This window comes from Lottia gigantea, assembly GCF_000327385.1.
Source record: "Lottia gigantea unplaced genomic scaffold LOTGIsca_4, whole genome shotgun sequence".
Taxonomy (NCBI): Eukaryota; Metazoa; Mollusca; class Gastropoda; family Lottiidae; genus Lottia; species Lottia gigantea.
In genome coordinates this window covers 1,286,370-1,300,443 of record NW_008709379.1, presented here as the reverse complement: position 1 = coordinate 1,300,443, position 14,074 = coordinate 1,286,370, and the positions used below count along the sequence as shown (strand labels likewise).

General features: G+C 33.9%; 2 protein-coding genes across 2 annotated transcripts; one reads left to right on the top strand and one right to left on the bottom strand.

The window, feature by feature from the left end:
- Positions 1-449: 449 nt before the first annotated feature.
- On the bottom strand, positions 450-920 carry LOTGIDRAFT_105864 (hypothetical protein; the record flags this gene model as incomplete). The annotated part of the gene is made up of 1 exon (XM_009059663.1): positions 450-920. A coding segment is annotated over one exon (471 nt), but the record flags the coding sequence as incomplete, so codon positions are not given.
- A 66-nt stretch (positions 921-986) lies between these two features.
- Positions 987-13,574, top strand: LOTGIDRAFT_153639 (hypothetical protein; the record flags this gene model as incomplete). Its single annotated transcript, XM_009059662.1, has 4 exons — positions 987-1,337; positions 1,810-1,894; positions 10,940-11,140; positions 13,417-13,574. The coding sequence occupies 4 exons, from the start codon at positions 987-989 to the stop codon at positions 13,572-13,574; spliced, it is 795 nt and encodes a 264-aa protein (XP_009057910.1).
- Positions 13,575-14,074: the final 500 nt, after the last annotated feature.

The window sequence follows — 14,074 nt, the reverse complement described above, 5'->3', positions numbered from 1 at the left end:
ACCTTTCTTCGCCTACTCTTGTTTTTTGTTTTTTTCACTTAATAAAGGGATTTGTCCTCAAACGTAGCCTCTCTAATTGTATCGACTTTTTACCTACCGTTTGCAACTTATCGTGTGATTTATTTTTTCCTATGAATATCAGGTACACTTTTAGCTTCCATTTGCACAAATCAGAGTTCTGTTGGACTTTTGTGGTTCTTTCAATTAAAAAATTCATGACATCACAATCACAAATGCCATTCAAGCCCAAATGGAGTTTTTACGATATTGACGTCATATTTCATTTATCACGAGTTTCAGACAAGTGAGAATGCCAGACAAGTGAGAATGCCAGTCAAGTGAGAATGCCAGACAAGTGAGAATGCCAGTCAAGTGAGAATGCCAGACAAGTGAAAATGCCAGAAAAGAATGCCAGACAAGAGAGAATGCCAGACAAGTGAGAATGCCAGTCAAGTGAGAATGCCAGTCAAGTGAGAATGCCAGACAAGAGAGAATGCCAGACAAGTGAGAATGCCAGTCAAGTGAGAATGCCAGTCAAGTGAGAATGCCAGACAAGAGAGAATGCCAGTCAAGTGAGAATGCCAGTCAAGTGAGAATGCCAGGCAAGTGAGAATGCCAGGCAAGTGAGAATGCCAGTCAAGCGAGAATGCCAGGCAAGCGAGAGTGCCAGGCAAGCGAGAATGCCAGACAAGTGAGAATGCCAGGCAAGCGAGAGTGCCAGGCAAGTGAGAATGCCAGGCAAGTGAGAATGCCAGGCAAGTGAGAATGCCAGGCAAGCGAGAATGCCAGGCAAGTGAGAATGCCAGGCAAGTGAGAATGCCAGGCAAGTGAGAATGCCAGGCAAGAGAGAATGCCAGACAAGTGAGAATGCCAGACAAGTGAGAATGCCAGACAAGAGAGAATGCCAGACAAGTGAGAATGCCAGACAAGAGAGAATGCCAGACAAGTGAGAATGCCAGACAAGAGAGAATGCCAGACAAGTGAGAATGCCAGACAAGAGAGAATGCCAGACAAGAGAGAATGCCAGACCAGAGAGAATGCCAGACAAGAGAGAATGCCAGACAAGTGAGAATGCCAGACAAGTGAGAATGCCAGACAAGAGAGAATGCCAGGCAAGAGAGAATGCCAGACAAGAGAGAATGCCAGACAAGAGAGAATGCCAGGCAAGAGAGAATGCCAGTCAAGTGAGAATGCCAGACAAGAGAGAATGCCAGACAAGTGAGAATGCCAGGCAAGAGAGAATGCCAGGCAAGAGAGAATGCCAGACAAGAGAGAATGCCAGGCAAGAGAGAATGCCAGACAAGAGAGAATGCCAGTCAAAAGAGAATGCCAGTCAAGTGAGAATGCCAGTCAAGTGAGAATGCCAGGCAAGAGAGAATGCCAGACAAGTGAGAATGCCAGGCAAGAGAGAATGCCAGTCAAGTGAGAATGCCAGACAAGAGAGAATGCCAGACAAGTGAGAATGCCAGTCAAGTGAGAATGCCAGGCAAGAGAGAATGCCAGGCAAGTGAGAATGCCAGGCAAGAGAGAATGCCAGACAAGTGAGAATGCCAGTCAAGTGAGAATGCCAGGCAAGAGAGAATGCCAGACAAGAGAGAATGCCAGTCAAGAGAGAATGCCAGACAAGTGAGAATGCCAGGCAAGAGAGAATGCCAGACAAGAGAGAATGCCAGGCAAGAGAGAATGCCAGTCATTGCTGGCAATATTAAATAGAATATGTATGTTTCATCAGAATTTAGTCATGTATGAAAGAATTTAATCACTGAACATGTAGAATTATAAAATTGCATGTAATTAATTATTTCATAGATGTATGAATATACTATACATGTCAATTTGTCAGCTATTTATAAATCTCCTCTTAATATACAAATTGAAGGTGGTTCTGCACCAGGTGTATGATATCATACTTTCAGTTAAAGGGGAAATATAACTTCGGTGTTCTTCAAATTAACTGTGCGATACTTTTAGTTTAAACTTTCAGAAAAAGGTATAAGGACATATTTCAGACTGCCACTTTTTAATATAATTGTAAATGTGTTAGAGACATACTCAGAATATGACAGACTTTGACATGAACCTTTTATTTACTATAATTTATCTTTTATATCAATATTCAAAGTTTATATGTTTACAAAAAATGGCTCTGTTAAATTGTAAAGCAGAATTCTATTTCCGCACAACCATAATAAGATCCACAGTCAATTCTGAAATAACTAGAGCTCATATGAGACTATCAGCAAGTACAGTTAACTCTATAGCAGCTGTGTCTTGTTTAAATTTTTTTGCACTCGTTATTTAACAAGCCAGACACCTAAATCATGTGAGGATTTCTTTCAAAGAAGCAAAACATCTGATCCCACCATTTCTGTAGACGTAATGTTTGCAGAAAATGTGAAAAGTCAACTTTTATGAAATTTTCACTCTAGTTATCTGAATTGGAGGTGCCAACACCTTGCAGCTCATGGTACAAATTCTGACACAAAGTTTGGGGAAAAAAATATAAAAATCATATTTTGAAATTTCTTGAAGTGGGGATACAATTGGTGGTACAAACTATTCTGAGGAATCGACTGCCTCTCGTGAACCTACACTGGTGCTGCCACCAATAATTATTCAAACATCCTTCTCGTTAATTAAATCTGAAAAAAGTTGTGTAGAAATTAATGATTTCAATTCATAGAAAGTTGGAATATAACTTAATTAGAGAGTTCAATAATTTGTCTTGAATATTCATTATGTTTCAATGTCATGTTCACACTGAGGCTTTCATTGATATTTTTGTTTCTCTGCCTTTTTGAAACTAATTTTGTCATTATGTATAATTTAATATAGGAGTGAATTTATTTGGTAGTCATTCCTAATGAGTACTTTGACTTTTAACTCAAATCTTAATGATTTGCTCACCTGAGAGTTGCTTAATGGACACCAAAGAAATAATAAAGAGGATAAATGCTTAATCGTTTTTATAACATTTTTTTTTCTGTTCATATTCAACTAGAGCTCAACATTTTGAAGTTGAAACTAGGCAAGACTTACAAACAATAGCAACAATTCTTCCTCAAACAGTAGTAAAAAACAAAGAGGTTTCGAAAAAGTAATGCTAAAGGACTAGACAACAATTATAATGACTGGCAAATAAGTATAAGTTCAATATGAAAGAGATTTTCTCAAAAGTAACAAAAACCAGACAAAAGATCTTACCAGACACAATATCTTGAGTAATTTTATAAGAATTGATCTGTGTCTGATATAGACAATAAAAACCAGTCCATTAAATGTCTATTATATCTCTTATTAGCCAATCCATTTCTCAATTCTGACATTATACAAAATTAAACTTTAAAAACATTTGTATTTAATAGCTTTCACATCAAAATAAAATAAAATAGTGTCTTCCATTTCATTTCATTTCAATGAATCTAAATTTACAATAAAAACTAGTTACTATTTTACTGTAATCTGCTTAATGGACAACTGCTCAATAGACTATTGCTCAAAAGAGTCATGACATACGATTTTTATAGAAATACTCAATTGGATTTGTATCTGAACTGGTTTGTGCTATATTTTGTTGGAGAAATGTTCAAATATGGAAATATTTTGATCTTTTGCTTTTTGATTTAACCATAATTCTAATATGACTTTTCGCACAGAAGAGATCATAAGAGTATCAGTGCATTAGCTGAGCCAACATTTTCAGATAACAGTGCACCTTGTTAGTTGAAATATATTCAATGAAAAATCCCACCGAACGAAGTCTATGGGGAATCTTTGATGCTTAAATAAAATTAGCATTATAACCAAAGTTACATTTCTGCTTTTAACATAGTACTATTTATGACAAGTTTATGATTTTTTTTATCAAAGACTTCAATTTTTATTGAATGATTATCACCCTAAGGTTTTTAAAATCCACAGTTTACTACCCATGTTGTAGAAGTGTATTACTATCAGTTGATGTTTTTTATTATTGGTCCCTTGGTTCTCAGGAATTGTCTTTTAGGACAAAATTACTGCCTTTCTTAATGGTGATTATGGTCCTTAGAGAATAGAGAATTATAAATAAGACGCCAGTTGTGTGTAATATATGTGAAATAAAAGAATGATGTATTAGGGGTGTGGGTCTTTTTTTTAAATGAAAAGTTATTATAGTTACTAACAAAATTTTAATCAAGAGTCGAGTCTTTAACTATCTTAAAATGAATTTAAAATCATCTTGATCGTCATGCCCTGTTTTATTTCATTGATTTATTCACTGAGTCGAGATCATTTTAGAATTATCAGTTAAGTGAAAAGTGCTCTATTATCAGATTACATATTGAAAGCTTTCTCAACTTTTTTCTGGAATCTTTTACCAAATCGACATAAATATCCAATTACTGAAAACCTAGTCTTTAACATTCGGTCAAAAAACATGAAAGTCACATTTATGACAGGAAGAAATGAAACGTTGGAGAGAGAAATTAACGAGTGTAATTCAACATTTGTGACATGAAAAGAAAAAATACCGGAAACTATGGAATCAAAGAAAGGAACAACATTGTTAAAGATCTGAGGGTTTGAATACTGATGATGTAACATGGTAATCTTAGGTTGGGAGTAAAATCTTTCGTGGGCTTGAGGGAGCTGCAGTGGCTCAGTGAGTTAAAACTTTGCTCACTATCCTGAGGGTCTAGGGATCAATCTTGGCATAGGTCGAGATGATACCTTCGGGGTTTTTCAACCCGGTTTCACCTTGTCAGTGATACAGGTAAGAGGGGCTGACATGGAAAAAGCATCTTGTCGTTCGGATGGGACAATAAACCGAGGCCCCGTGTGCTACAGAAAGTGCACGTTAAAGATCCCTCTACAGTTGGAAATCGAAAAAGAAGAGGCTAATGCCGCTGTCCTGGCAAAATTTCCCTCATTGTACCCTGCATGGCGTTGCCCGTCTTTATTAGCCCACATGGTGCAGAAAGTAGGACGTAAAACTCCATTCTTTTCATTTCATTTTTCTGTGGGCACGAGCTTTCCCAGTAAGATTATCATGTTACTGATAACATGATATGATGGTCATCATAATACACCCACCGTTGTTATGGTAGCCAAGTCGTCCGAGAGGTTGACAAGATCTAGTAGTAAATTAAATATTTAAATATACAAATTCTTTATTCACAGCCTTTTTCTCTTTTTTTTTGATTTTCGATTGGGTTCACAAAGGTAATAACTCATTAAATATTTTTCAATTTGTCTGATTTTCAAAAGGGTTCATTCTTGGATGTTTACAAACACTCACACCAAATTTTGTCAAAATCTATCAAGAAACCATTTCCCTATACCATTGTGGATAGACAGACGGACGGGGAGACAGACAGAGGCGACGACTATATATAACAAAAACCTGTTTGTGTGCCTGAGCATTAAATTGCTGCAATCGTTGGATATAAAGAAATAATGTAACAAATCACATGAAATCAGCCCGGTCGTTAGGGTGGGGTTTGTGGGGGCTGGGCCCTAGCAAGGGGGAATTAAGCCGCAGTTCAGTTCAGTTCATCAGAGATTGATTCATTTACAACATCTATGTACAAAATCAAAAAGATATAGATTTTGATAGGTTTTTGGCACCTCAAAATTGTCAGAAGTGAGATATCTGGGCCGTCTTGAGTACAAAATCTGAGCCCCAGCACCAACTCATTCCTGGCGATAGGGCTGCATGAAATATTCTTAAATTCCTTTGCTTTGAGTTTTCAAGAGCATAAGATGTTAGCATAAGTCTAATTTTGAAACTATATTCATCTTGATTTTAAAATAGAATTTATAGATACTTGTTAGGCCTTTATCTTACAGACCTAAATCAAAATGACCATCAGACATGACTGGCTAATATGATAATATGTGAATCAATATCTCCTCTGTTACTGATGCAAACTTGCATTTCCTTAACAGCAGTGTAAACCGAACTTAGATTAGCTGTTTACTTGTCATCTGCTATCATCAACTTACTCTTCTGTTTTATAACTATCTCCTTGTAGCCATTTTTATGTCTCTCAACCCCCAGGCTGACAAATCTTAGGAATAGTCAGGCAATTTTGGAGGTGCCTTTCCTCTCCAGATTGCATTTCCTCAACAGCAGTGTACACCAAACTTAGATTATAGTTGTATACTTGTCATCTGATATCTCTAACTATCTCTATTAACTTACTCTTCTTTTATATAACTATCCCCTTGTAGCTATTTCTCAAATCATTAGAATTACTTTGCAGCACGATGAAAGTTGAACTTTTATATCTGAAGGCAATATGAAAGTACAGCTGGCCATTGACTTTTATTTCTGAAAGTAGAATGTTGGTGGTAGATGACAAGTTAATGTCAGCTCCGAGAAGATGCTGGTATCGCAGTGAATGTAGAACAGGCCATTAGACTTGTATATCTGAAAGCGAAAGTAGAGCTGCCATTAGATCTGTCCCTGTAGACATATAAAGACTGGATATTTAAAGAGAATGGTATCAATTTGTACAGGATGAAGATAATGTGGGCGTGAACACCTGAGAGCCATTTTTAATTAATTTATCAATGCCCTCGGCCCTCTGGGATTTTAGCAGTGGTATAGATCAGATTATCATGTCCCTTGAAATTAAACCCAGCCATTTTCCTTCACGCGAAGAAAGGATAAAAATTCGAAGTTTTAAATATTTTTTCCAAGCTGGGTAACCTGATCAACTTTCTGTAAATGACAGAATAGTGATTCCAATTTCTAAGAACTTTTCATGATACAGTAGTTAAAAAGCTTTTTTAAGAATGTAAAAGGCCTTGGCTTATAAGGAAAAAACAATGATGGATATGTTGGGTAACTTTTCAACACTTTCTGTATCTGACAGATTGACCATTCAAGATTTTAAGAATGAATTTTTTTGACAATGGTTTGACACAATGGTAAAAGACTTTAGTTTGTAGATAATAAACAATAGTTCACATGTTCTGAGGTAGAACACAGCTTATTGATTTCAAATTCTAAAACTAATTTTTAATACAGTTATTGAAAAAGTTTTACAAAAGTTACGAGGCTTAAAGAAATGAAAAAAAAATAAGCAGTTGGGTAACTTCAAGATTCAAGGAATGAAGTGAAATATTGAAGAAAAAGGTATAATTCCTTAAATTGTAGATCGTAAACAACAGTTCATATGTCAACATATATTTGACATATTCTTGAAAAAAAACTCAAAAACGGTCGTGAGGAACTTGAGACTTGAGATTCTTAATTCCATGACAGTAGATGAACAGATTATATAGAAGGCTGCTGCTTAAAGCTAAAAGACACCAGAGTTGGTATGATTCAGAATTCAGATTGATAATTTTCAATTTTTGATTCAGTATTATAATAGGTTCAAAAGAAGGTACCAGTCCTTGGCTTATTTTAAAAAAATATCAGTCAACAAATTGTGATGGACTTCTCACTGTCTTGTCAACTAACTTCAACTGACAGCACCATGACTCAAGAACTATTTAACTATTCTATACCAGTCTGATGTTTATTATTCAATGTAGAAGTCAGTAGAACTATATTAACTTGTACAGTATTTTAAACAGTCTGTAAGTGACAGCACATCAATACACCTTCTTTATTAAATGTCACTGGACAGAATTTTAAAAGAGGTTGATTTTCTGTGACATTATGAGACAGGCAATTACTGTCAGTCATGTTTTAGAATAAGGACATTTTGTCTTGTTACTTTTTGAAGAGTTGCACCTTTTTATCTCATTTCATTTCATAACAAATAAGTTCTAATCAGAATTGACTTCTTTGTGTTCAGTTGAATTCTTTTGGTTTCATTTTTATAGCTTGCCTTGTTATCAAATATGGAAACTATTTATCAAGACTTCATCTTAGCTTGTAATTTAATGCTAATAAGAACAAGATCCCCTTAGAAGCACTAGATATAATTAGTTTCTCTGCAGAAATTAATAACTATTTCATGCTGTGAATTTTGTATTTATTTGGTTTCAGAGAAGATTTCTATCATATCAAACCAAGTAAGGAAATTTGTGCTGGGTATCAACAATCATGCCACAATAACATGAAACCTTAATATTAAATATAGACTTTCTTACTCCATGTTAGACATTATTAAAATTCATATTTCATATCAGGGACTTATTTACAAATGAAGAGTTTTATCAATTGTTGATCGGTGCTTCCGGACTTGCATGTTTCAGATCCCCAGACAGTTAGAATAACTTCAATTGAGTAGGTGTGTCATTTACCTTGCAGTAAAATTACCTTCATTTCACTGTACATGTCATTGGTGATATTCATTAGGACAATGAGATGTAGAACATGGAGAGTAACAATCCATTTCATTAAATTATATCAACTGGCAAGAACAAGATGCAAATCTCCATTTCAATTCATTAGCTGAATGAAATGCAAAGTAGGAGAATGTCATGTTTTATTTCAATGCAATAAGGAATAGTAATGCAGTAGGATGTAAAACTCTTTTTCATTGGCCAAATATGTTTTAGAACACAAGGTTTTAAAGTAAATTTCATTTTATTGGCACAATAATAGATAACACAATAAAATGTATAACACTATCATCTTGTCATTTACACAGTATATAGAATGATTGGATGTAAAACTCCATTTGTAGCAGCAGCACAAGAACATATAAAACAGTGGGTTTTCATCAGTGTAATAAGTAACAAGTTGTAAATATCAATCAGCTTTTAAAGTTTACTAAACAAAATCCAATTTATTTCATTACCTCAGTAAGGTACACAAAGAGGTAAAAACTATCATAATTCATCATTTCATTTTATCAATTTAACCCAATATTGCCCCTAGTCATGTGAAATATTGAAATATCCGTACTGATAATCAATAACTGTCATTGATACATGCAATTTTGTACGATTTGACGATTTTTTGACAGGTGTCATGCAACTCTCGATAGAAATTGCCGATATTGTGTTCAATTTCTCTGGAAACGAGAATGAAAAAGTCCTACAAATTGACAGATTGCTTGTCTCGTGCACGAACTATGACATCATCCGTAGTAATCGTTAAAAAATACTTGCACTTTCATTGGTTCACTGCACTTGTCAATATTTTTTCATGTTTCCTGAGTGTTTTAAAGCAACCATCTTGAGAAAAATCTATTTTAACAAGAACTTCAAAGTTCATTTATTTATTTTTATCCGATTTGTTTTGAAATCCAGTCAAGTTTTGAAGTGACAAGCCAATTGATAGTGAAAGGAGTTTTGATGCGAAATCGTGTAATTTGTCGGATTAGCTATCTGAAGTGTGTAAAACTGCTACTCAACTGACCTCAGCTGCATTTTATTGAAAATAACTTGACAACATGGCTTTTATGTGAAATTTGGATAATTGGGATATTGCTATCTGCCTCTGCTAGTCTTCGGTTTTTCAAGTAGGGTACTTGGTTGTTGGAGTAGTTTCAACTGAAATAAAGGACCGAAAATATACTTTTATTTCTTATTCACTTTATTAACTATCAGTTAAATACATTTTTTTCAAAGTTAAATTTGAGATGTTCCAGGTCTTAAAACAAGGATATGGTTGCTTAGTCTAAAAATCTTACAGTAGCTTTTAGACTGAGAATTGATAAAATTTTATTTTCAAATAAGATTCACAATACCATAAAATATCTTGCTTTATATAATTAATATAAAAGCAGTTTTGTCTCTTAAAATTCCGTCTTAAGACTTCTTTCTGAAACTCACTTGAAGCCAGACTAATTTTTTCAAATTACCTTCTTGCTATTTACTTTCATCAGAACACTTCTTAAATCTTCCTGTACAATATGTAACACATAAACCATATCATATCGTATGTCAGAATCTCACAGACAGTATCTTATCCCTTGACATATACCATATCACATCAATACCATACTGCCACCAGGAACAATTGATCATTCGGGACATTCGGTTATTTTATAATGAAAGACAATAGACTCTAGATCGGACATGATTGGTCCACTGAGATTAGTTGTTATGGAGGAAACGACCTTCACCTTTCTAATAGATCAGCAAATTTGATTAAGCCAATTAATAAGCAGGGTAAGACAGAAAATAATGCCAATTCTGTTTGGTAATCCAGTTTAAATGTCAGGGAAGAATAAAATGCTAGAAAGAGTTGTATAACCTATCAATCATTGGTTATAAAGAAGATGTGTTACATCATACACAGGGTGTTATCATAAAAATAACTAACAGGACCATAGATTCTAGTTACAAAAAACATTGTTCTGGATATTACTCCTTCTTTCCTAATTTCTAAAATACCAGGATTTCCTTGGTGGACTCTCAAAAAGTAATTAAGAGTTGACAGTTAGATACCAAACAACAGTAGGATGTATAAAATCAATTTGCTAATTGTTTTCTAATCTGATAAGGTTCAGATGAGAAGATTAAAAAACATTCATGTCATTAATACAGTTATTGTCCGAGCAAAGTAAAAAGTTATTTTGAATTTTTTGAATTATTTGTGTTAAATAAAAAATAGTTCTGTTAGTCTAAGAATTTCTTTGTGTTGATAACAATATTTCGATTAAGGAAAACGAAGCAGGACATTTTATGTCTTCAAAATTTGATTTTACAGAGGACAATTTTCAGTCAAAGTTTTGTACTTTCCTGGTTGAAATTTCTTTTCAATGTAAACTTACAAAAGATCATATTTACTATCAAACAATACTAGTTTGAGGCTGATATTTCAATTGTCTTTAAAAAAAAATATACTAAATATTCAGTGCAGAACAATATAAAACCTTCATTCATTTCACTGGAACTATACACCTACTTAAAAATATAAAACTCCATCAAAAAAAAGTACATGCCATTGATATTTCATTAGACTAATATATTGTACTGTAAAGGAATGAGTAAGATCTTCAATGTCATTTTCATTTAACTTTAATGTTTTTTCTTGTATTTCCAGACAAATCAGACGACTTAAAATGGAACCCATGGGGAATGGAATTTGAAAAAGATCAGGATCGATTGCCTGCTTTACATCATGAAGCTCCAGAGATTAACTGGGGAATGAATGAAAGAGTTCTTGGAAAAAGAAGTCCGCTAGACAGTAAGGATAATATTACAGATGAAGTTGTTGTTGAAATTTGGGGAAAAGCTGCCATTGGTGAGTTGTATTTCATCCATCCATCGCATTTCACTTGGAGCTATATAGCCCGTTTGGTGCTGATGCTCCTTAATGCATTTCATGTCATTTTACCCGCCCCAAGGGTCAACCTACTTGATCTCCAAACTATTTCTTATCTCCAAACAGCTGAAGACAATCAAGACTCTAACAGACAGGCAAAACACTTCACTATTGACATGTCAAATACAATATAGATCATTATCTTTAAAACATGCAGAACACATTTCAAACAGAATTCTTGACATGTCAAAAACAACTCTGACATGTCAAAAACAACTCTGACATGTCAAAAGAACTCTGACATGTCAAAACAGCTCTGACATGTCAAGATAAAAGCATATTGTCATGTCAAAATCAGCATGAAACTTTTTTCCAACATGCAAAACACCTTACAAACAGAACTATTGACATATCAAGAAAATTTTCTTACTACAAGAAGAGATTGTGGTGAAAGTAATATACACCTGTGTAAATTGAAAAACATGGCCATCCATCATCCATGACAGCAATTTTGTAATATTTTTACTTGGCAGAGCTCATATTGAGCAAGACATAAAAAATAATGTTTCAGCTGCTGTCTGTGACAAAGTTATTGATATTTTTTAAGTGGAAACCCTGACATTTGCAACAGAAGTCACACATATTTGGTAGATTTTCTTTATTCAGAGCTAGCAAAATTTACATTGCCAATTAATAATAATAATAATAATGTTTATTCGGTAGGCCATATAGATACAAATAAATATATAATATACATGTACATCTTGAATAAAATATAAACGGTATCTTGAATAAATTGCCAATTATTCAGCTTATGACATCTTGTAAATGATCAGCACCACTCACATCTTCACAATGTCAAGCTATTACAAATTTCATATTTCACAATGTCAAGCTATTACAAACTTCATCTTCACAATGTCAAGCTATTACAAACTTCATCTTCACAATGTCAAGCTATTACAAACTTCATCTTCACAATGTCAAGCTATTTCAAACTTCATCTTCACAATGTCAAGCAATTACAAACTTCATCTTCACAATGTCAAGCTATTACAAACTTCATCTTGTAGTCAAGGTAGAAGACAAAGTTTGTAATATCTTGACATTGTGAAGACAAAGTCTGTAATATCTTGACATTGTGAAGATACACCATTCATAACTGACACATTATCACCAAAGATCTTAAAGAACTTAAAAGATTACTGAGTGCATAATTCTCTTTCAACTTTATATTTTTAACACCTTCTGATTTTTTTTTAGGCCACAATGCCATCAGAGTGTCACTATACGATTACATTGAAACGTAATCGAACAGAAAAAATATCTTAATTAACGCGCTGACTTCAAAGACTAGCCTCGTTATTCTTCTCTTGTCAACTTAACGACATATATCAAAATGTCTTATCCAATTTTACGCGTAACTGCAACTTGTTAATCAAATAAGATGCAAGACGTCTAGGACTAAGACGAGATCATACTAAAATGAAATTAATCACAGTACCACAGCCAAATTACAGTATCGCAGTCGACAAGTTTCACGATAAATTGATAAAGTGGTTTTGGCGGTAATTGATTGAATTATTCTATTCATTAGAGCTATAATTACAGGATTACCTTACGTCATGGAACAATTTTTACACGTTTCATTCTTGCTACGAGGTATTTTGATGTTAGACTTGATTAGATTAGGCAGATTTCTGAATGAAGCTTCAAAAGTTGTGCTATAATTCGTAATTCATTATTGAAGACTATAATGCTATAAAGATTTGATCAAAAGAGGCATGAAGATAGTGCTTCTCAGTTTAACATTGTTTTAAAAGAATTCTACATTTCATTTCTATTTATAAGCAAATTCATTTAGGACTATCATATAATTACAATGTTTCCCCTGTCTTCTTTAGCCTATTCAAGTACAGAAGAGAAGCACGTTAAACTCCATTCATTTCATTGACAATGTTTCTTACAACAGGCCCCTGAATTTGTAAAATTTCATTGTGAAAGTGTAGATGGTTAAGCTCTGTGTTCTATTGGACTTAAACACAATATAATAACCTGGAGTCTTATTCTCAAACACATAACCTTTCATACAATCAAATTACATTCTGAAGTAAGCTAAGTTTTTAAGAGTAAGGCCCTAATTGTCATGATGAGGATTATATATCTGAAACACATGATACACAAGCATCAGACAAGCTATTGTCTACACAAAGAAAAGGAAAACATATTCTCAGCCTTAAATTTAAATTTTCCAGACTATCTTAGACATTTTAAAAAGAGAATGAAAAGGTTAACAAAGAAAGGTAGATTAAATTCATTAAAAACAGAAGTTTGTGAGGGAGGATTCAGTCTACTAGGTAAATTAATGATATTTCTGACATTTGATGGTCAAAAGTTAAAGGGAGGTCAATAATTCAACATTGAGGATGAGACAGGGAAAAAAATTATTTCAAAATGCAGCCATGGCCTTTTTTTTTTGCTTCTCTGAGACAAAGAAATTTCAAGAATTAGCTACAAATGCTAGCGACTCGCAAAAAATTCACCTTTGAGAATCTACAAACATCAGACATTCTGACATTATTGCCAAAACATAAGTGAAATCATGTTGTTCCTTTCCCCAGATCACTTTTTACACAGCCACAGCATTCTCTTTTCCTCATACAGGGAATCAATTGAAATAGTGGTGAGATAGGAACAAAAATCAGGTCAAAATGCAGCCGTGGCCTTTTTTTTTGCTTCTCTTAGACAGGGAAATTTCAAGATTTAACTACAAATGCTAGCGACTCCAAAAAATTCACCTTTGAAAATCCTCACACATCAGATAAGTGAAATCATGTTGTTCCTTTCCCCATCATCAAGGGTACAGCCCTTTTTAAATGCTACTGAACAAAGTTCTATAAATTCTGATATACA